Source organism: Silene latifolia, chromosome 10 (assembly GCF_048544455.1).
Source record: "Silene latifolia isolate original U9 population chromosome 10, ASM4854445v1, whole genome shotgun sequence".
Taxonomy (NCBI): domain Eukaryota; kingdom Viridiplantae; phylum Streptophyta; class Magnoliopsida; order Caryophyllales; family Caryophyllaceae; genus Silene; species Silene latifolia.
The window spans coordinates 12520285-12543618 of NC_133535.1; the positions used below are offsets into that span (position 1 = coordinate 12520285).

The window sequence follows — 23334 nt, forward strand, 5'->3', positions numbered from 1 at the left end:
TGATGATAACCAGATCTCAGGCCGAGCTTGGTGAAGTATACAGCGCCTTGTAATTGATCGAACAAATCCGCTACCAATGGGATGAGGTAGCGGTTTCTCACCATCAGCTTGTTCAGAGCCCGGTAGTCGATAAACAATCTCAGACTACCGTCCTGTTTCTTCTAGAAGAGCACATGGGCTCCATAGGGACCTTTGGAAGGTCGTATCGACCCCGAGCGAATCAGGTCGGCTAGCTGTCTTCGTAGTTCCGCTAGTTCGGGAGGCGCCATCCGATATGGCCCTCGAGCAGGAGGTCTTGTGCCTGGGAGTAATTCAATTTGATGGTCTACCGAACGTCGGGGTGGCAGACTCATAGGTTCAATCAGGCATCAAGTCCTTATTGTCTTCTAGCACCTTCTCTACTTGTGGTTCCACGCATTCAGCAAGGGTGTCTTCTTTCATGGACACGGTACACAAGTATGTAGGCTCTCCCTTTTGAAGTCCCCTCTTTAACTGCATTGCCAAGAGGAGTGGCCCCTTTTGCTTTCGGTCAGCTTCAACAGCTTTCACAAGACATGGTTTTGATCCCACCATTATTAAAGACCTATTGTGGGGCGCCAGAAAGGTCGGGGTTCGCTTCAGAAAATCCATGCCGGGGACGATCTTGAAGTCATCCATCGGGACGCTGGTGAAGTCGAACTTCCCCGTCCATTCGCCCATCTTGATCACCACTTCTCTAGCCACACCCTGAATCGGCAAGGCCTTGGAATTGACAGCTTTCATGCTTCCTCCTCCTCGGTTCAACTTCATTCCGAGTCTCTTCGCTTCGTCGGGCGTGACGAAATTATGGGAGGCCCCTGTATCTATCATAGCTCGAGTAGCCTTCCCATTGACGCTTATCTCCACGTACATCAGTTTTGTGGACTTGGTCTCGTAGCGCTCAACGTCCTTGCCCATTGAGCACATCATGTGGACTGCTCCCATTCGAGCCATTTTTCCTTGCTCACTGGCCTCATCATCATCGCACCCCTCTGTATCCTAGTCTGTCCCCTCGGGATTCTGTTTTACCGACATCTTAGACAAATTCTTCTTGAGGGTGTTGAACTCCCCCTGGTGAGGGCACTCGGACATTCGGTACGGTCCTTTACAAAGGAAGCACGCGAACGGCTTCCTGGCAGTCGACGCTTCAGAATTACTACCCTTAGAAGAGGTTGGAGTAGAATTCGCCGGACCCCATCTCCTATTATCACCTCCGGGACGGAACCGGCTATTACCCGTAGAGGTAGGTCTTGCTTGTGAAGTCGTCCCTCCAAACCTTTGGTTGCTTCCGCCCGTTGCAGCGAATCCCTTCTTCTGGGAGGTTTCGCTCTCCGTGTAATAGTCAACTAGCCTTTCATCCGCTGTCATCGCAGCCGAGAGGGACTCTGGTCACTGTCGCATGATTTCTCGCTGCGCCCACTCCTTCAAGCCATCAATAAACTGAAACACCCGATCCTTCTCGGTCATGTCCGCTATCTCCAACATACAAGCCGAATACGCTTTCACATAGTCACGAATCGAGCCTGTATGTTTCAAGTTCTTTAATTTCCTTCGAGCTAGGAAATCGGTGTTCTCCGAGTAGAATTGCTCCTTGAAGAGTCGCTTGAAATCGTCCCATGACTCTAGCCTAATGGTCCCTGCCTCGATCTCGGCATGTTTTGAGCGCCGCCATTGTTTAGCGCCATCCGTTTGGTACATACTCGCGGTGCTGATCTTTAGACCTTCGTCGAGCGCGCTCACTCGGAAGTATTGCTCCATGGCGAAGATGAAGTTATCGACTTCTTTCGAATCTCTCGCCCACTATACTTGAGGGGTGTAGGCGGCTTCACCTTAGGATTTCCACCAAAACTCCCGTCCGCGGCCATTTTCATCAAGGTATTGCACATGTTCTCGAGTTGCTCGACTTTTTCATAGAGATAACCCATATCCGAGTTATACTCTTTCGGAATCGCCTCTTCGACGGCCACAAGGCGGATCTCGTGCCCCTTTATGGACTCGTCTACGGCCTCGAAGCGGGCATCATGCCCCTTTACCGTCTAATCAACTACTTGGTGAGTACTCTCCAAACTCACAATGAGAGCCTCCAAGGATTGAATTTTCTCGTCCATCAATCTCTCTAAAGCCGCCATTCTGGCCTTAGTGTCACTTTTGTTCCCACTCGGATCTACCGCCTTTGATGCCATCGTATACAGCAGCCCGTCAAGAAGACCGGGCTCTGATACCAAATGTCACGGTCCGAAACTTTGAGTCGGGGCGTGACGCGCACCCTTGTCTAAACACTCGACAAGAATGCAAGCGAGAGCGTCAAGCACTAGTGTTTGTCAAGAACTAGTGCATTCGTAATCGGTCTCGGATTGTGGGTGTCGGAATCCTAGTCTCGATCGACACTCACGGGCTTGTTAGTGAAGTGAAGGCAAGAGTCATTCATAAGAAAGCAACAACAAGCAATAAGAAGACAACTTGGTAGGAAGTAGATTTTTGATTGACTAGTACTCCCTAAAGAGGGAAATTTGATAGTTACATCCTGGTAGCAGGAAACATTAAAAGTGTAGAATAACGATATACCTATTTATGGAAAGAAAAGCTATGCTAACTATGCTAAACTAGGAAAGTATTTACTAAAAATATACAAGAGGAAATGAAACTACATAGCATAAATAAACCTAAGGGTTCGAAGTGTGCGGATCGTCACACCTAGTCAGGCCAGAATATGGCGGGCTGGGTAAAAGGTGACCCGAGGGCCAGGTCTAGGGCGGGTCGGGCTTGTCATGGAGGACCCAGAACCGGTCCGGGATAAAGGGCTGGTCGGGCCAAGCTGGGGCCGATCGGGCCCAAAGTCACCAGTAGGGCGGGGCGGACCGACCCGCACTTTTAACAACCCTTAGCTTGTAGTATATCAAGTATATGGAAAATTATAATTTTACTTAATCTTTTAGTAAATAGGAAATGCTTCTACTGTTTAACATGAATCTGAGAGTATTTAAGTTAATGTGGATAATATCTGCAATGTTGTGTAGATCATAATGCTAAGTGCTTCAGCTTGCAAGTTATCAACAATAAGAGATCAAGCAGAGGAATATGCTGCTTTAATAATGGAGGAATTAGATCAGGAAAAGCTTGGATATATCGAGGTACTCGGTTTTCTTTTCAATATTATGATGTCACAACTTTCTTTTCTTCGTGGCTATGTTACCAATAATTTAATAGATTACCTTGGACAACGACAACATTAGTACACACATGAACTTGTACTCCCTCTGTCGAAGTGAATAGTTTGCGTTTGCTTGATTTTCCTCTGCAAAATAAAGCAAACGTAAACTATTCACTGGGACGGGGGAGTACTAAATAATATTCTTGACAAACCATGCAGTTATGGCAATTGGAGACACTTTTGTTGCAAAAGGACACATACTGGGATTTCAGCAGGCAAATAAAGTACACAAGGGACGCCTTCAACAGAACTTTATCCGATCTACGAAATCGGAGCCCTATACAGTTAATACGAAGGGTGAAGATGAACGCGTTCTATTTTCTGCAAGATAATTGGAAGAGGATGTGGGTTCTAAGCATATGGATTTTGATCATGATAGCGCTTTTTATAATGAAATTCATCGAATACAAACACAAGCCAGCCTTTGTTGTTATGGGTTACTGCCTTACTACGGCTAAGGGTGCAGCTGAGACGCTGAAGTTCAACATGGCTTTAATATTACTTCCTGTTTGTAGGAATACCATTACTTGGCTTAGGACCACCAGACTCGCTTACTCTTTGCCCTTCGACGACAATATCAACTTCCATAAGGTATACCAATTACCAACTATCTCTCTCACTCACTAATCCACCAGTTTATACATTATACAACCAGTTGTAGACTTGTAGTATAACTGATTGTGTAGTTTCTGAGTTTTATAATAAAGTTTTTAAGTTCTGTTTTAAAGAGATTACGAGTTTTAATATAAAGTTTTTGAACTCATTCACTTAAACATTAAGCTAAAAAAAATTATTACACTATAGCTCAAAAATTATACATACAATTTCAGTTAGTTTTGTGTTTTGATATCAACAATTAAAATTTAACTTGTAAGCTTTAAAAGCTCAGGATAAAATACACGTAAGGTCAAATGAGTGTCCCTTTTTCCCCTAATCCACTATATAATGATTATCTTAAGTCCATTGTTGTTTTGCAGACAGTTGCTGGGGCCATTGTGCTTGGCATTGTCCTCCATTCTGGGCTTCATCTTACATGCGACTTTGTGAGGCTCGATAGATCATCACAAACTGACTTTATGCTTTACTTAAGTGACTTTAGTCTTCATGGTCATAAACCTACATATGGGGACTTAATTCGCGGCTGGGAGGGTGTAACAGGGATTACTATGGTTGTGCTGATGGCAATTTCCTTCACTTTAGCTACTCGTAAGTTTAGACGTGGCATTGTGAAGCTGCCTAAGCCATTGGATAGATTTACAGGGTTCAATGCCTTTTGGTATTCCCACCATCTTTTTGTCATCGTCTACATTTGTTTGTTCATCCATGGCGTAAAAGTTTATCTCGTCCACGAATGGTACAATAAGACGGTAATATTTCTATCGCAGTTGATGATATTTCATTTGTGGTTATTAGGTACTTACTTTATACGAGTATGACATTTTTTGTTCATGGTTGCAGACATGGATGTATCTCGCTTTTCCCGTGTTGTTATATGCAGGGGAAAGGACCATGAGACTCTTACGATCTAGCTTGTACAGAGTCCGTCTTTTGAAGGTTAGCCTCCTTGTTTATCGTCTCAATCTGTTTTACTCCTTCCGTCCCGGTCATTTGTTTTTCTTTGATTTTGGCACAAAGACCAACGAAAGAAGAAGTGGCCAATTACTAAATGACAAGTGGAACAAATTGAGTATAAATGATCAAATTGTTCATCAAATTCATTCTTAAAATAGAAAGGACAACAACTCAGTTCAATATGGAAAATGACAACAAATGACCGGGACAGAGGGAGTAACTGATATCGATAATGTTAGTGATTGATAATTTGTTTGCTTCAAATTAGGTGGCTATATATCCAGGAAATGTCCTGATGCTACAAATGTCAAAGCCCTCTAGGTTTCGTTATAAGAGTGGACAGTACATGTTTGTTCAGTGCCCGGCTGTTTCTCCTTTTGAATGGCACCCATTTTCAATTACTTCCGCTCCTGGGGATGACTATCTCAGCATCCACGTCCGCAAGCTTGGTGATTGGACGGAGGAACTTCACAGAGTATTCAGAGACGTTTGTGATGCACCACTACTCGGTCGGAGTGGCAGAGCTGATGGAACAACAAAGAAAAGGTCATTCTTCAAGTTTGCTCTATCTTTTTTTGCTATGATATTGGTTGGTTGTATTTAACATGATAATAAATTCGTCGTCATAGGTTGCCAAAGCTACGGATAGACGGGCCATATGGTGCTCCAGCTCAAGATTACCGTGAATATAATGTTCTTCTTCTTGTTGGTCTTGGTATCGGGGCAACTCCATTCATTAGTATCCTCAAAGATCTGATAAACAATATTATCAAAAAGGACGAGGCGGAAGTGAGTACTTTTCCTATATTATCTATCATTCATGAATCATGATTACGAGTTTTGTTCTAGTAATGTTCAGTGGCGGAGTTAGGATTTGAGGTTAGGGGGAAGATTCCAGTGGGGGCGAACAAGTAATGTTATAAAATAAATTCGAAAAAAAAAAATCAAAAATTTTAACTAAAACTTGCGAGGTTTTCATTTTTCAGCAGGGGCGAGCACCTTACTACCCCCTAAATCCGCCACTAAACATATAATTTAACACGCAATTTTTCTAATGTCTTCGATCAGGAGAAGGATGGCGATCTCTACACTATAGGGACTATACCAGAACTAAACATGGACTTTCCGAAACAAAAGAAGACCATGAATACCACAAATGCCTATTTCTATTGGGTTACTAAGGAACAAGGTTCTTTCGATTGGTTCAAGGGCGTCATGAATGAAGTTGCTATGCTTGATAAGAGGGTAACATAAAACACTAAATTTTTTTGCTGCGAGTTATCTTCGTGGTGGTGTAAACTCTAATGGACCGACCTTTGCATTGCTAATAGGGTGTAGTGGAGATGCATAACTACCTTACAAGTGTTTATGAGGAAGGAGATGCACGATCCGCTCTCATAACAATGCTTCAAGCACTCAACCATGCCAAGAATGGTGTCGATATTGTTTCCGGGACCAAGGTATAGTTGCCTATTGAGCGTCATGTTGTTAGACCAATTTGATAATAAAAATTTGGGATATTCTACATGGTACCCCTCAATTTTTCGACTTTCTACATGGTACCCCTACACTTATTAAAACCTACATGGTACCCCTAATTGTTGTCATTATCACTAAGTGTATCCCTAAACTTTATTTTTCGTCAATTAAACTCAGTTTTAAGCGTTAAATGATTACTTGGACGCGTAACCAAGCTTGGCATTTATCATCCCATGACATAAAGACTCTATTAGGCTCAATATCCATCTTTGGACGTGATAATTTGGCAAGGAATCAATAAATTTTCCGTCAAAAACTTTTTAGCCCATATATATCAACAAATATTAGGATCGAGATGGATATTGAGCCCAATAAAGTCCTTCTGTCATGTGATAATAATTGACAAGTTTGGTTACGCGTCCAAGTCATTACCTAACGCCTAAAACTGAGTTTGATTGATGGAAAATAAAGCTTAGGGGTACACTTAGGGATAATGACAACAATTAGGGGTACCATGTATGTTTTACAAAATGTAGGGGTACCATGTAGAAAGTCGAAAAATTGAGGGGTACCATATAGAATATCCCTAAAAATTTTGGACAATGAATTTTACAAAGATATAACCCGGACTATAGTTAAGGGCGACAAATTAAACTGACTATTTTCGTTCTTCAAAAGTCTGTCGGTAAAAGTTCTCCCGTATTAATTTATTTCTACTCCTATTTTTCCACAAATAGTATTATACATCCATCAGTTGTATATAGAGCATTGTACAACCAAGGTATAAGAATACGAGCTTATATGTATTTTTTTCTGAGCTAATTCAAAGTTTATATTTTTAATGTGTAAATGGATGAGTTCGGATACTTTCTAATAAAGCTCATATTCTTTAACAAAAAGCTCATATTACAAAGCTCGGATTCTATACCGTACAACTGGTTGTATAATCCATAAATTGCTATTTTTCTGACAGGTCCGTACGCATTTCGCTAAGCCAAACTGGAAAAAGGTTCTATCAAGAATCGGCTCCAAGCATGCAAATGCAAGAATAGGTAAGTTGGAAAAAGCTGCATTGTTCTTCATTTTCTAGTTTTGGTGAACACTTGGACCTCTACACCTAGTTTCATAATTTGAAACAAAGTCTCTGATCATGAACCATGGTATTAAAACTCGGTTTGAGACTCAGTTTTGTAATCAATCGTCAGGACCTGATGATCTCGGTCACTCTGCTATTATTTCGGCCGACACAGGCTCGACTGTCGATATTACACTCCTTATAACTCCTACATTATGGTTTTTTTTTTTCTGAAATATTTTGTTGGGAGCAGGCGTTTTCTACTGTGGCGGATCAACCTGCATGAAAGAACTAAAAGTCCTCTGCAATAAGTACAACCAACGAGGCGCGGCACAATTTGAATTCCACAAGGAGAATTTCTAAGAAAGTCTCCTATGCTAATTCCTTACACTTCTCGATTCTCCTTATCGCCATTGAATAAGCCAATTTCTCATCATCCGGAATGCATTATTCAATCTTTTTCAAAAGTATGAAGTACATAAGCAAGAATATGGAAATGGTCGCGGGGGAAGGAGATACAAACTTACGGTAACGAGTTAGTGACGTAAAATATACTGTACAGTTCTGAATAGGTATGAAAGTGTGAATGAGTTGAATTGGAGGATTCGGAAAGTGTACTAGTAGACGGGTAGCAATGTAATGTAGATAATACGGATTATAAGTGTGTTAGGGTATCACGATTCTTTCAATGTTAAGTAGAAAAATTGTTGCGAGTTTTGGGAAATAATTGACAACCGATTGTTTTAAGAGATTACGACACTTCAATTTATACAAGGATATTTTGTTGTTGGAGTTTTGCGTACTGCGAAAAACAGCACCCTAAAAAAGGGAATGGAGTATATATGCTTATGATTATCACAAAATCTCATTGAAGACGGGCGATATCCGTCACAAGCTTGTGACGAATACCGTTTCCTCTCACAAAATGCCCATTGAGAGGGGAGTGGGAAGCACATGGGGGGTGCCCCACCTTGTCCCCCTCTCCCTTTTTATGAGAGGTCACAAGCTTGTGACGGGATAAGACTAGCTGGATGATTATATAGTATCTTTGATGTAAAAACACCGGAAGAAGCAACACAAAAATTATTGACACATTGTTTCAAAATCTCGCCGAACAAACAGGAGTTCTCACTTATTTCAGACCTGTTCTAATGGTTACGGGCCTCTCTAACAGTCAAATAAACCGCAAGCAGGTTAGCATAACAAGCAGAAAGGAAAAATCAAGCATCATCAAGTGCAAGAACACCAGGCAGGGGTTTACCCTCTAGAAGCTCTAAGCTAGCACCACCACCTGTAGAGATGTGGCTCATCTTATCCGCAAGACCGACCTTCTCCACTGCTGCCACCGAGTCCCCTCCCCCTATGATTGTCGTCACTCCCTTTCCACTTAAATCTGCCAACTTCTTGGCTATAGCCTGTAGATTTTACAATGGTAAGCACGGTATCAAATACAAAACGGTTTTCATACTCATCTGGAACTTCAGAAATTATACTTGTTCATGTGCGAGTTCTGAGTGTAATAGAATTTTCAGTCATTGGTGAAGATGTAATCATTTTGCGCAGCAGTTTTGAGCTAGAGCTGCCATCCAAATGGCGGCCTGTTTTTTTTTCTTTAATATAGTGGTTAAAATAATTAATTAGCATCTGGTGAACCCGATTCTGCATGGGCCTATGTTTACAATCTTAACAAACAACATTTTCGCATTTGGCCGAAGAAAACTTCTTTTTCAACAACTTCGTTTCTTAAATTAGGCACCTACTAGCCACTAGCAGCGTTCCGGCAGCTATAATAGCAGCAAATACGTTTTATTTGAACTCATTCCGCTAAACATGTGGCCAGGGAGCGCCAACAAAAAAATTAACCACTTAGTTTCCGAAATTAGACACATCCTAGCCATTAGCAGTGACCGGGCGGCCAAAGGAGGGAGACCTTCACTCCATTTAGAGACAGGCCACACTAGTAATCTCAACAGTCATAAAAGTACATTACATAATAAAACTTCTTACCTCAGTCCCTTCTGCAAATTTTTCAAACTCGAACACCCCCATAGGCCCATTCCATATAATGGTTTGGGTTTTATCCAAAGCCTCGCTAAAAGTCTTGATAGAATCTGGTCCGATATCCAAACCCATCCATCCATCAGGAATTGCAGAAGCTGGCACAATCTATAAAGCCAAGTGTCACCGTGAGGGCACATTAAGATAAATTACATAATTTTTTTTATAATTTTATCCACTTAACAAAGAAGTTTTTAAGAAATTTGCATACCTTACTGTCAGCATCAGCAGCAAACTTATTGGCAATGACAATGTCAGTAGGGAGGAGCAGAGATACTCCATTGGCTTTTGCCTTCTCCATGAGGGAATTTGCAAGTTCAAGCTTGTCTTCCTCAACAAGAGAAGATCCGACAGAGTACCCTTGAGCTTTGTAAAATGTATATATCATGCCACCTCCAAGCAAAAGCACGTCAACCTTAGCTAACAAAGACTCAATGACACCAATCTTGCTTGAGACTTTAGAGCCACCAACGATAGCAGCAAATGGCTTCTTAGGGTTTGAAACAGCTCCGACGAGGTAGTCAAGTTCCTGAAAAAGCAGTAAACATTGAAGGGATCATCAATATATTCATTTGCTGCAATCTAGTAGGAGTGAGACCTTTTTCCTACGCAGCCAAAAATAAATGACAGCAGACACACGACAGTTCAAATGAAAAATGTGAAGACCTGGATAAGCACCAAGCAATTCAAATGCTTAGATAAAGCTTGGGCGTTGGTGTGGCTAGCTTCCCGACTTGTTATAATAATGACTTCATTTGATAAACATATGAGTGTACAAGGATGTTAGACATAAGAGCACACAGCATAACTATAGCTCATGTTACTCCAACGCTCTTCGAATTACCTTGTATATTCGTGACCGCCTCTCACACTTGAACATGGGTATGATACTTTTACATTACATTACAAGCGAAAGACATGAGCATTTGTTAAATATACAGCAAAATCTAAACGAATGGATACACACATGTCTAATAATTGAGTCCCAAACAATCAGAACTCAGCAACACTTATTGGGTGCATAGATGAGGAAATGATATACACCATGCACATACCTTCTGCATCAAGTATCCAGCTACCGAAGGCTTCAAATACTTGGTAACACCCTCTGTGGAAGCATGGGCTCTGTGGGCTGTGCCAAATGCATCATTCACGTAGATGTCTGCTAGAGCTGCCAGTTTCTTGGCAAATTCAGGATCATTCTTTTCTTCCTCCTTGTAGAATCTTACATTCTCCAGGAGCAGAACACCTCCTTCAGGTAAAGTTGCAACCAATTTCTCGACTTCCTCACCAATGCAATCATTTGCCATTTTAACCTGTGGAGCAGAAAGAAAGATCGTCAGACAAATAATCAGATTAAATATTGTCCGTGCTTCTGCTTAATTAAAATCATAGGAAACAAAAATGAACCAAAATGCAGATGAGGAATTAGGCGTCTGGAAAACATACTTCAACTCCAAGAAGCTCAGAGAGCCTCGGAATAAGGGGCTTCAAGCTGTACTTAGGTGTGACACCTTTTGGGCGTCCCTAGATAACACAAACAACAACGGTAAGCACTATAAATTATAAAATCAGTTCGATAAAATTAGATATACAAGAATTACAAACCGTACTCCCCAGTCCACACTATGGCACAGACTCCACACAACTTAAATGCCCTTACGAAACCCCATTATCATGAAACTGATCATCTCCACATTAATGAGTTGACATCAAAATGAGAGGTGAGCATTACCATTAGCATTTTGAGAATTTAAGAACCTACAGGCTAAGTTTTAACACTTAAGAGCTAGGTAGCACGGACACTCCTCCTAACTAGCCGTCCCGTGTCGGACACCGTGTCGGACACTCGGACACCCGACACTCGTCGGACACACGCCTAAAAATGTTATAGTTTAGACGAGGAATAAATCGTCAAAAGAGATTGATTAGAAGATTGGGTTGGGTGAGAAATGAGAATAAGTATAGTTAAAGTCGAATTTTACCTTAAGTTACCTAAATTTAGTATCAAATACATTAAATTTAGAATCAAATACATTACAAAAATAAAATCATACGTTATTTATAACCATAAAATATGTTTTTTAATTAAATTTAAATAGCGTGTCCCGTGTCCTAAATTTCATGGGATGCCGTATCACGTGTCCGTGTCGTGTCCGTGTCCGTGTCCGTGTCCGTTTTGGTGCTACCTAGCTTAAGAGTTGAAATTCACACTCCTAAATACTCCCATGTCGCAGTCATTTGTTTACCTATGGTTCTGGAACAAAAACCAAGGAAAGAAGAGGGGGCCAATTTTACCTATGGTTTTGGAACAAAAATCAAGGAAAGAGGAGGGGGGCAATTATTAGACGACAAGTGGACCAAATTGAGTGTGGAGTATCAAATTGGCCCATCAAAGGCATTCCTAAAATAGAAAGCTAAACAATTGACTAAGACACCACAAAATAGAATAGGAAACAAATGACTGGAGGGAGTAATTTCTAAACAAACAAATACTCCCGGAGTCCTAACCATGTGTTTGCCTTTGATTAAAAAACTTGTCACAAAAAAAAGAACAAATAAATGATTGGAACGGAAGGATTATTATCCATGGTGATGTAATCCCAACATTGGTTTATGAAACATAGAATTAAAAGGATGTAGTCGAAAGTCTGAAACCATTGATCCCAGGCGTTTAAAGCAAGTGTGTTAAGTTTAATTTTTAAAACACACAATAAGTTATCCGGCAAGCAAACCAAGGGACTCCACCTTCCCCCAAGAAAGAAGACTTGTTTCTAAGGAAACACCAAGAAAACACAACTTACTAAAGCGCAATCATAAAGTAACTAATTCAAACCCCTACAAAGAAGGGAAACATAGTAGGCGACTAATCTAGAAGCCCAAAAATACTGGTAGCACCTAATAAAGATTAAAAAAAAAAAAAAAAAAATCAAGGAGGAACTCTATTTCCGGAAAATTAGATTAGGTTAATACTGCATCAGAAAGATTAGTAATAGTAGCACCTAATTAACATTTAAAAAAAAAAAAGACGAAAAAACATAATCAGCATCGCAATATAATATAATAGCCAGTAAAGACTTAGAAATTACCAGATGACTGGAAAGGATGACCTTAGAGCCATTAGACATCAAATACTTGATGGTAGGAATAGCAGCGCGGATCCTAGTGTCATCTGTGATATTACAGTTATCATCTAAAGGTACGTTCAGATCAACCCTTACAAATACTCTTTTCCCTTTCAATTCTGCTTCTTTTAGGGTTGATACGCTTCTCTTTGTTGCCATTTTCCTTCTGTTCTACACCACAAACAAATTATCATAAATCATAAATTACAAATCAAAAATATTTTTACATAAAAGAAAAAAAAAAAGATGATTATGTAGAATCGGAGATTGGATCTCACAGGTCTTGGTAAGACGGAGTGATATGAGGCAGGGGCGGATGCGGGATTTGGAGAAGGAGTAGGCACTTTAAGAGAAAAAAAAAATACGAACAACATTTACAAATAAAAATTCCAATGTCGCCATTACATAGAGTAATATAATTACAAAGAAAATATACAAGGCAAATCTAATTCATATCTTGAAAGCGCCTAATAACATCATAATCAAAAACTTGTGCAAAAAACAAATCTCTCTCAACCCCATGGTCAACACTTAATGACGGACAAGTCGACATTATATAGATAAGATTGAAGAGGGTAATACACTTATACAAGTAGCCCTTTAAATAACAAATTGGACCAATCTCATAGATTCAGGACTCTTGTGGACACAATCACAGCTTTTACATTTGCTCTATGAAATGAAAATTTCGCGGAAGCTGTGATGGTTCTCCTACAACCAAAAAACCAAAACACAGCTAACAGCATGTTTTTCTATGGTTGAACCAAGATCCACAAAGTGTATTAAAAACAATCCCAAACTGCGAGGGCACGGGCACACCCCTGCTTGCTCACACCTATTAAGTATTAACCAGAGCTAAAGGGTGCAAGCCAAACCTAGTATTAACCAGAGCTAAAGGGTGCAAGCAAAGGTAAAGATGCCCTTGAAGCTTGCCATAAGTTATACTGGTAACTTCTTATAATGCTATAGTCTAAAGTTCAAACATAACAGAATTGAATCAGAAAACTGTGGCCCGGAATTATTAAGTACTCCCTCCGTCCCAATCATTTGTTTACTTTTATAGTCTAAATGATTGTGACGGACCTATTATAGTCTAAATGATTGTAAAATGATTGTGACGGAGGGAGTATAAGAGGTCCGTCACAATCATTTAACTATCAAGAATACCAAATGAATATCATCTAATATAATTAATCAACAAATTTGCAAATGAATCTTAAAACATAAAAACCAGATATTAGTGGCTAATCAAGACCTAAGTAAGTAGGAAATTAAAGATTTAGGGTTTGGGGATGAACAAAAACAAACCCTTACCTTCGGAGATCGGAACTGAAAACCGACGAGAAGACAGAACACGTGGTGTCTCCGGGCGGTATTACGGTTTATAGGTGCGTTGGGTATAGCGATAGAAAAATTGATGCAGGTTTTGGTAAATAATTAACAACCGATCTCCTATATATAAACTCCGTAAGAGAATAAATACAAATATTCTCCAAAAAATTTCGTCCAAAATGCATCCAATTAAAATAAGGAAATAAAAAGACTTATTCATCAAGTTATTATCATTTCATGTTAATGTAATATTTTAAATTAAATTATAATATTTTTATTAAAAAATTTTAATTAAAATAAGATAAATTTGGTATAATTTTATAAACTGTAAATTTTCAAATCTTTTATAATGACTACGTATCAAAGAACGGAATGACTTGACATATATTTCGTATAAAAAAAAACTATAAACTGATATTATAAACTTCGTCACAAAAAAAAATCATTCAAAATTGTTTGAGAAATTTAAAAATTAAAATCACTAGTTTATGGTAAAAAAAAGATTTTTTTATTAAAACACACATTTTAGAGAAATAATATCTACCTTCTACTTTCAATCTTTATCGTAAAAAAAGATTTTTTTATTAAAATCATTAATTTTGTGGTAAAAAAAAATTCATTAAAATACACATTTTAAAGAAATAATATCTATCTTCTCTTTCCAATCTTCTCTCACAACTGATTAAAATATCGTTTGCTTTTTATACTTTTCTTGTGACCCATCCGATATATATTAATTTAATCGGTTGTGAAAGCGTGAAGGTTGAGGAGAAGATTGGAAAAGAAGGTTGGTAACGCTCCTCCACATTTTAAAACTTTACTAAATTCTCCTGATTATCTCACAATTCAATATTTTTGCTCATATTGAATGCAATAGGATGTATGATAAATTAAGAACATCTCCAATGGTTGAGTAAAATGACTTGCTTGCAAATTCTTAAAGTTTCAAGCTAGTTGCTCAACCATTGGAGAGCTCCACATGAACTAGTTTAGTTTGAGCAACTAGCTCCATGGAGCTAGTAGCTCAAATGGACCCACAAAGTGATATATGCCAATTAAATAAATGTATGTGAGTTCATTTAAGCAACAACTCTTATAGCTTAACCATTGGAGGAGTTTGTAGCTTAAAAGTGTTCTAGCTCAAAAAGGTGATGCGGAAAGTTAAGCTAGTTGTGTTGTTGCTTACCATTGTGGATGCTCTAAGGACGAATCAATTCAAAATATATACAGTAATAAATATATTATATATTAAAAAGTAAAACCTCTGTATATACTACCGCACATAGGGCTGAGCAAAACCGTATACCCGATACGGTTTTCAAAACCGTATCGGGTATACGGTTTTTAAATTCGCAATTTTGTCGATACGGATCCGACCCGGTTTAACCGTATACCCGGTTTTCGTATACCCGGTTTTTCCGTATATCCGGTTTTCGTATACCCGGATACGGATTTCACTTGTTTGTTGTTCAATTTATTGCATACGCGATAAAACTGGTACACCCTAACTTAAATTTAATAATAGGTTACATATAAAAATAATCAAAATTTCAATTTTCATTATACAAATGCATTAGGGAAAAAGAAATTGGACAAGTTAAAGTGACTTTAGTTAAATTATTTAGTTTTTGTAAGATATTTTTGGTTTTTTTTATTTATTTTCAAAAACCGTATCAGAAACCGTATACCCGGTTTTGTTTTTGCCCGACCCGGATACGATACGGTTTTTTGAAAACCGTATCGTGTATACGGAAATCCGTATCGTATATACGGAAATTCGTTTAATTGAAACCGTATACCGTATCGTATCCGTATATTAAAACCGTTTCGTATATTTTTGCTCACCCGTCCGCACATGCATTGTGCTATACTAGTTTTATAAGAGATTAGCCAGTTCAATTTATAGAAAGGATATTATTATTGTTTCGGATGGTCTTAAATTAAGATGGTACTAAGTCGATTTGTCTATAAGCCAATAATTCACATTATACTTGGTCCATATCCAACCCATCCATAGTTGTAATCACCCCTTACGATTTATTTGCCCCAGTAACCCGGTAACCATCTCATCTTTATTGTAAGCAAACTACACCGTATTTAGTTTGATTTGTGGGATAATAACGCAGGAGACGGTTCGATAGCAATTTGTACAACATGAATATCAGAATTCAATCCGCATTGTCCTTCGGATCCCTTCTCTAATTAACTTTCAGATAACCCGTAATTTACTCAGTTAACATTTGCGTAATCAGATCAACCCACTTCTCTAATTACATCCAAGGAATTCTGACAGGAGAGTTTTGCACCTTTAAAGAATTACGGTACGTCTGTACCCCTGGACAAACAGCCGTAAATAAAGCTCGCTACTGCAAGCCTTCACTTTACCCACCAAAATTCACCGCGATGTATGCACAGTTTTTATTTCTCAGACGTGTATGCGATACACAGCTACTGTTGTCACAGCCAGAAAATATATAGCACTTCATTTTGTTTAATTACGCGCCAATTCCAGAATCATATAATAGCAGGTCTACAACTTTAAAACGAAAATAATGGTACACACAACATTTCACTTTAAACGAAAATAATGGTACATGCAATACAATGCACTTAAATAAACATACAACAGATTGCTGAATACTTGTTTGAGCTACGAAATTTTACCACGGTTTTACTTGGAATCTGGATATGAAACCTGAGATGCAATGATAACCCAACACAATACTAATAACTGGCAAGCTAAAGCCAGCAACAAACTACAAGCCAGAAATCAAATACATCAAGATAACACTACGATTGTTCAATTCCCAAAGTAGTCCATACCATGCACGAGACTATCACACATCCCTTTAAGCAACTCTCTACCGATGAACTGCAATAAGAATCTCCATCATCTTCTATGCTTACGACCTTGACCTCTCTCGGGCTGGAGGTGTAGGAGAGCGACTGCATTTAGGAGGAAACATATACATGCAAAATTTAGAACTCAAAAATTTGTCTAAAAAAAATATACATGCAAAATTTAGAACTCAAAAATAAAACTTCATATTGATGGTTTCACATTTACTTTTATTTTGATAACCTCACATTTTACTATTATGAATACTTATGACACGGATATTTGAGTCAAAACCTACACTTAAATATGTTGTCATCATAAAATATTGGGTTATAATAAAACCACTAGTATGAGGATCTTTTATGGGTCTATAATTGATAGGCTGGTCTACTGCTACGAGATATCGTACACAACAATTTGTCAAGTCCGAATAAAAAGTTGGATATGAAGACAAACCTGTGGTATCTCCCATTAGTAGGGCTTTCATCCCTAACATTATCAGGGCTCTCCCTAGCATCTGCTTTGGAGATTCCACGCTCATATTCCGGGCTCTCTCTGCGAGGACCATCTGGGCTGCCTCTGTCCCTGCCCCGAACATCGGGGCTTCCCCTGCCACGACCATCAGGGCTTCCCCTGTCCCTACCACGGCCAACTGGACTGCCTCTGTCCCTGCCACGACCAACTGGACTGCCTCTGTCCCTGCCACGACCAACTGGGCTGCCTCTGTCCCTGCCACGACCATCAGGGCTGCCTCTGTCCCTAGCACGACCATTAGGGCTGCCTCTATCCCTCCCACGATCAGGGCTGCCTCTATCCCTGCCTCGACCAACAGGGCTGCCTCTGTCCCTGCTAGGCCTGTGGTCAGGGCTGCGTCTGTCCCTGCCATGTCCACGGTCAGGGCTGCCTCTGTCCCTGCTAGGCCTGTGATCAGGGCTGCGTCTGTCTCTACCAGGTCCACGGTCAGGGCTGCCTCTGACCCTGCCACGCCCATTGTCAGGGCTGTCTCTGGTCCTGCCACGTCCATAGTCAGGGCTGCCTCTGTCTCTACCGCGGCCGTAGTCGGGGCTCCCCCTCTCCTTACGATATGGACTTGGGGATCTCCTACGGTTAAAACCTCCTCTTTCAGGGGACAATTCCCTATCCCTACCCCTTCTATCAAGACTTTGACCATTGGTGGTTACATCATCATCACGAATTGCATATTCCACAGTTATAACCCTATCCAGAAGCTCGCTGTAATCACATTAAAAGCCATTAGATTATTGTGCACTGAACCAAAGTGATCTTCACACATTTACGCAACGGTGACCATGTACATAATGACAAATTGACAAATACCTAACAATTAAACATATATTCATTTCAACAGGCCTAAAATAATTCCAGTTGTCTTACATGAAATTCAATAAATAGACAACTCAATGATCAGATAATTATACAGCATCAAGAATTCCGTATTCTGCGTTTCATTCAAAAAGAATCACTGTAGTTCAAATTCATCTTTACTGGTAATGTGTTTGAAAAAAGTAACAAGTTTAAATATGTACAATTGTGAAACAAGACGCCTTCAGATTTAAAGTTTATGTATCGTGTTCCTAACGTCCTACAATGGATGAACAGCAGTTATCTTAAAGTTATGGCACCATTAAGCAGTACTATAAAATGCCAATGACCAGCTAAATGCATTGTTTTGTACTATACATGTAAGAGGATAGAAGTTTCAAAAAACTTTGACGAACCTCATATTTGTTGCTTCTAATGCCTTGGTAGCTTCCTCCTGGGTTTCAAACTGTATGAACGCAAAATTCTTTCTAATCCTTATGTTGGCTATTCTCCCATATGGCTCAAAGTGCCTTTCTAAATCCTTTGATTTAGTATCGATTGGATCAAAATTGATGACAAACAGGGTTCTGGAAGGCCTTTCATTAGCAGCAGGCTTCTTGCCGCCACCAGGTCTGCGATTATCACGTTCTTGCTGCAATTTGAAATAAGCATGTGACTACCCCAAAATACATAAAGACAAATAGACAAGCGTAGTGCGGAGGTTGTTTTCCATTCCCAAGAGAGCCAAAGACTTACTATTCTTCAAATATAATGAAACAAAGAAATATCTTACTTTTTCCGCGCTTCTAGTATTGAGAAGTATCAGTAGAATGATGCTATTTTTTAAAAATTTCGACTATGGGTTGTCTGACCCCTCCTGTTACCTTCCTAAGAAGGAGTCATTGGAGCACTAGGACTAGGGTAGTGTTGTTGACTTGTTGCATACTTGTAAGTATAGAGATAATGACAGACCAGAGACTGCCTTTTCCAGTAAAAAGCTAATTATAATATTTGTCATATTGGTAGTAAGCGCTACGCAACCATAGTTGCCAACTAAAATTCAACCACGTAAAGTGATAACTGGCGATCATGTGCACTACTTGATGGACAAAAAGTGTTCTACCCTACCACTCGTAGAGTTGTAGTTACCTTAGTCCACTCCACTCGCAGGCGACGCCCCTTCCTTCCAAACTCCACCCGGTCAAGTTTTCTGACAGCTTCCTCAGCATCCCTTTCATCTTCCATGTAGACAAATGCAAATCCTACAAAATGAAGATACACAATAAATCAAGCAGGATAATGTTGGTTTGTAAACAGAATTATAAACTAAAGTTGCACAACAGTTTACTTCTTTGAAATATAGAAAGACTAGGAAGTTTACACAACACCTGCTACTCAATGTGAAGGCATCAAGATTTTATTGTTGAAACATGTCGGAAAATTGAAGATTGAGCAAAAGGCATGAAATGAAAAAGGGGTGGATGTCTCAGAGAAATATGATGGTGCCCTGCCAATAGGTTGGCTCTTCATGTAAAACATACGAGGGTGTCTGAGCAAAAATGGGAAATCCAGAGGATCCCATCCAAGAAAGACATGGGTAATCCAAGAATTCCTGCGCCAAAAAAATTATTGAGTGCAGGATTCTACAATCTACACGTTGAAAAGATTCCTGTCTCTATGGGAAATAACATATAGATCACCTGTCCAAAATAACAACTTCTCAAAAAATGCGCTGAAGCATTCAGCGATATGATTATTCCTATAGTCCTATATGTAGGACTTCGTCAAGAACCATTTAGTCCACCAAAAGCAGCATACACGCAAAACTAGGGGTGATAACAATTGAATTATGATGCTGAACAAACAGAAATGTCACATAATCCTTTTCATAGTAGCTTGTTTTCTCAAGATACCAACATAAATCAAGAGGGACATCAAACTCGTAACTCATTGAAGAGTTTAGCCAATCATTTGGTGCATTCTTTCATCAACAAATATTACTGGCCAAAAAGCAAAGTTGAACACTAATATAATCCATTATTCGTGGCAAGGAATTCGAGCAGTCTGGAAGAAACGAATAGCTGCATATGAACATTTTCACGCTGAGCAACAAAGTTTTAGATAGCCACATCTGCACTTCCCTCCATAATCAATTTTTTCAATACAGGAGAAAATATCAACTAGACCATCAATAGAAAATGAGGTAACATGATACTAACCAGATTTCATATCAACCCTATCAACCGTCCCATATTTTTTGAAAAGCCGCTCAAGCTCAGATTGCCGTGCGTCAAATTCCAAGTTGCCACAGAAGATGGCCCTCATCTTGAACGTCAAACTATGTTCTTAATGCCTCTGGAAAAACAAAATAAAAAGAGGGTAAAACATTAATTGCAAAACAATTAATGGCATTCATTCACAGCTGAAGTTATATATTCAGGAAGCTACATTAACTAGCAAAGTCAGTGTAAAAAATTCATAGCAAAACAATTTTTAAAAAAAATGCATACGAGTTATTAGTCCCCAACAGCATACAAACAAACATAAGATCGAGATATAAAGGATTAATTACTAGGTTCAAGCAATCAAGTGAACAGTCCACGAGAAACAGTCCTAGAAAAAAGTAAGAATACAAGGTACACTAGATGAGATAAATAGAGCAATATAAGCTAATTCCATATTCCTGCAGTAAAAAAATAGTCTTCAGATGGACTAGGGCCAAACAATATTACTGTAATGTCCATTTTGGTGCCAAATTTCAATGATGGATCATCATTGATGCCAAATAATGCTTGTATAAAAAAATCACACCTCGACATCTCATACTATCGATTTTGGTTGTTCGCCACATTCTGAAAATAATGAGCAAAGATGCCATCCAGTTTACTAGAACAAGGAACTCAAAGTTATATCAACCTAGTCTGTGTAACCAACAATTTGATCCATAATGATAACTCACATTTGCAATTGACAAGTTTGGTTTTGATACGTTTATTAGGAAAGATCTGGTCGTTAGTGTGGTTAGTTCAGATTTGAGGGTTCAATTATTTGGTAACTCTCACATGGTTACTTCAAGTTAATATTTGAAAGGTATACAGAGTCACGTAACGTTCAGTTCTTCCCAAAATATGCAATGACGTAACTTGTGTAGCAAATTTGCTTGCTAAAGAAGCTCAAATAAGATTGAAGAAAATATTTACAACTCTTATCTATACCTTTTTAATAGTGTTCCGTGATATATGGTCAAAAAGCTTATCACAGCCCTCTCATTTTTATGCCATCTGAGATAGAAACCAGTCACACCTCCATTTAGTTAACACCTAAATCACTCTCCTATGCACCTCACAGCGATAAGATCAAATCTTACCTACACAAAGCTTGCATCTCCCATTCGCCCTCCTAGGGAACTTATTACATCTCAGGATAATATAATACAGAGTAACTAAAAACCGACCGCCAACATAAATAAAGGATGTAACGAATTACAAATATCCTACATGCCAAACATCCTAATCACAAATCAATTCCTTGTACAAGTTAGGCGCATCGCGATAGAAACAAAAGATGCCTACCAGGACTCCAAAAATGTCCTACATGCCAAACATCTTGTGTTTGGATAGCAAAAGTGGTGAGAAAGGGAGGGGAGGGGGAAGGAGGGAAGGGAAAGGGAGAGAAGGGAAGTAGGGGGAATGGGGTGTGGGTGTTTGGATACAATTTCCCTCCAAATCTTGCCTATTGTGGAGAGATTCTTGCCTATTGTGGAGAGATTTTAATTAGGCTTGGAGGAGGGAGATTGGATCCTTTCAAATCTCTCCCCCTCCATTTCCCTCGACCCTCATTTCCTATCCAAACAAGGGATTTTAAATCCCCTACTTCCCCCCTTTTCTTTTCCCTCCAAATCACTCAATCCAAACACACCCCAAGTCTCTAATAGCATCAAATCGTGGATGTTCATCGGGTACCGTTTCGGAAAGAAATCCTAATCGCCCGAAAAGTAAAATTAAAAGCTAGGGTTTCATCAGCCAGCATAAGAATCAATTAGATATCTCCACAGATCCGAATATCACAACACAAAATCATAAGCTAAAATTAAAACATAAAAACTAAAATTAGGGTTTATCCACTAAAATTCAACCTAAAAACATAATCTTAAGCAAGATTAGGGTTTTGTATAAAAAAGTAAAGATTAAAATAGCGGATTATTAGATAAACAAAAATTGAATTGAAGGTGAAGTACTAGTAATTGGAAATCGAGCAATACGAATTAACGGAAGAAATGAGAGAAAATTACCGCGTGAAGAGGTACGGATGTGAGTTCTTCGGAGAATCGGAGGTAATGAACAAGTTAGGTTTTAGCGAAAGAGGGGAAACGAATTGAAATACTCGGGACTTTATTAGCTTAGGGTTTGAAATTTGTACGTTCGTAAATAACAGAGACGGTCACCGGGCAAATAGAGGTGGCAAATGGGTTAATTGGGTTGGGTCAGTTTGGGTCGGGTCAGCTTGAGTCACATTAAGTCATTTTGAATCGGCTCGGGTCTTTTCAGGTCGGGTCAGATTATTATTGGGTCAATCGAGGTTCGCGTCGGGTTTTGTCAATTCGGATTTCGGGTCATATTCGGGTCAAGCAAGTTCGGGTCACTTTGGGGTCTGGGTCAGCCTTATCGGGTCGGGTCAGCTTTGCCAGGTCTACTGGCAAATGGCTGTGGGTCGTTCGGGTTGGGTTGGGTTCAGGTTCGGGTTACTTCGGGTCGGGTTATTTTCAAGACAACAATTTATCGGGTCATTTTCGTGCCGAGTCAATTTTGGGTTGGGTCATTTCGGATCGAGTTATTTTGCGTTATTTCAGTGTCATAATTTTGCCCTAATTAAGTCATTTTGGGTCACTCAATCCGGGTCATTTCACGTGGGCTCGAGTCGGATCTAATGGGTCATTTTTTTGTCTTGGGTTAACGTTATCGGGTCGGGTCATTTGGATCGGGTTTACTTGTGACCTCTCACAAGAAGCAATTGGAAGGCAAAAATGAGAATTTGGGCGTAAATAATGCGCTCTCTTGTAAGAGGATCATTTTCTTATGCACAAATTCTCATTTAAGACCGCATTATTCGGTTTAAGCTTATAAAACGGATTGAGTATTATATCATTTGTGTATAAAAGATACATGTACAAAAATATCTATGCATTTTCTTATATACAAGCAGTATATACTTGAACCGTCATAAACTTAAGATGGATATGGTTTGGAGCTCTCGAGCTCATCTCTTGTCAACCCTCTTAATTGGGTCTTCTCTCGGATGAGCT

At 39.3% G+C, this 23334-nt stretch overlaps 3 protein-coding genes across 6 annotated transcripts in view; 1 reads left to right on the forward strand and 2 right to left on the reverse strand.

Annotated features, from left to right (window-relative positions):
• The window catches only part of LOC141607112 (respiratory burst oxidase homolog protein F-like), a 31207-nt gene extending 23105 nt beyond the window's left edge, over nucleotides 1-8102 (forward strand). The window contains exons 4-13 of the mRNA XM_074426469.1: nucleotides 3036-3149; nucleotides 3389-3820; nucleotides 4207-4596; nucleotides 4688-4783; nucleotides 5070-5347; nucleotides 5431-5590; nucleotides 5870-6046; nucleotides 6133-6261; nucleotides 7254-7332; nucleotides 7609-8102. Of these exons, the coding sequence (XP_074282570.1) occupies nucleotides 3036-3149; nucleotides 3389-3820; nucleotides 4207-4596; nucleotides 4688-4783; nucleotides 5070-5347; nucleotides 5431-5590; nucleotides 5870-6046; nucleotides 6133-6261; nucleotides 7254-7332; nucleotides 7609-7718 (1965 nt within the window). The 3' untranslated portion in view covers nucleotides 7719-8102. The remainder of the gene's footprint in view (nucleotides 1-3035; nucleotides 3150-3388; nucleotides 3821-4206; nucleotides 4597-4687; nucleotides 4784-5069; nucleotides 5348-5430; nucleotides 5591-5869; nucleotides 6047-6132; nucleotides 6262-7253; nucleotides 7333-7608) is intronic.
• Nucleotides 8103-8425: 323 nt separating this feature from the next.
• LOC141605158 (phosphoglycerate kinase 3, cytosolic-like) lies at nucleotides 8426-14081 on the reverse strand. 3 transcript variants are annotated; one of them, XM_074423826.1, is made up of 7 exons: nucleotides 13853-14081; nucleotides 12503-12709; nucleotides 10863-10940; nucleotides 10469-10729; nucleotides 9625-9942; nucleotides 9363-9521; nucleotides 8426-8770 (listed from the first exon to the last, which is right to left on the reverse strand). In XM_074423826.1, exons 2-7 carry the CDS (start codon nucleotides 12695-12697, stop codon nucleotides 8576-8578), a joined length of 1206 nt encoding a protein of 401 aa, XP_074279927.1. In that variant the 5' UTR covers nucleotides 12698-12709; nucleotides 13853-14081; the 3' UTR covers nucleotides 8426-8575. The 3 variants fall into 3 exon arrangements, with proteins under 3 accessions (XP_074279927.1, XP_074279928.1, XP_074279926.1); XM_074423827.1 differs by having other exon boundaries at nucleotides 12503-12704; nucleotides 13853-14060; XM_074423825.1 differs by lacking the exon at nucleotides 13853-14081 and adding an exon at nucleotides 12817-12927.
• A 2342-nt stretch (nucleotides 14082-16423) lies between these two features.
• LOC141605159 (uncharacterized) lies at nucleotides 16424-22454 on the reverse strand. 2 transcript variants are annotated; one of them, XM_074423829.1, is made up of 7 exons: nucleotides 22324-22395; nucleotides 20252-20387; nucleotides 19421-19644; nucleotides 19182-19294; nucleotides 18449-18684; nucleotides 17166-17942; nucleotides 16424-16816 (listed from the first exon to the last, which is right to left on the reverse strand). In XM_074423829.1, exons 4-7 carry the CDS (start codon nucleotides 19275-19277, stop codon nucleotides 16774-16776), a joined length of 1152 nt encoding a protein of 383 aa, XP_074279930.1. In that variant the 5' UTR covers nucleotides 19278-19294; nucleotides 19421-19644; nucleotides 20252-20387; nucleotides 22324-22395; the 3' UTR covers nucleotides 16424-16773. The 2 variants fall into 2 exon arrangements, with proteins under 2 accessions (XP_074279930.1, XP_074279929.1); XM_074423828.1 differs by lacking the exon at nucleotides 19421-19644 and having other exon boundaries at nucleotides 22324-22454.
• Nucleotides 22455-23334: the final 880 nt, after the last annotated feature.

Excerpts from the sequence above, each read along its gene's own strand:
- LOC141605158 (XM_074423825.1), bottom strand. The coding sequence starts at position 12,912 with ATGTTGTTCGTATTTTTTTTTTCTCTTAAAGTGCCTACTCCTTCTCCA. Across the intron at positions 12,710-12,816 it reads ACTCCGTCTTACCAAGACCT|AACAGAAGGAAAATGGCAAC; the intron begins GTGAGATCCAAT and ends TTTGTGGTGTAG. Across the intron at positions 9,943-10,468 it reads CTGGATACTTGATGCAGAAG|GAACTTGACTACCTCGTCGG; the intron begins GTATGTGCATGG and ends CTGCTTTTTCAG.
- LOC141605159 (XM_074423828.1), bottom strand. The coding sequence starts at position 20,357 with ATGAGGGCCATCTTCTGTGGCAACTTGGAATTTGACGCACGGCAATCT. Across the intron at positions 19,295-20,251 it reads TAGGGTTGATATGAAATCTG|GATTTGCATTTGTCTACATG; the intron begins GTTAGTATCATG and ends TTCATTTTGTAG. Across the intron at positions 18,685-19,181 it reads TGCGAGTGGAGTGGACTAAG|CAAGAACGTGATAATCGCAG; the intron begins GTAACTACAACT and ends TTCAAATTGCAG.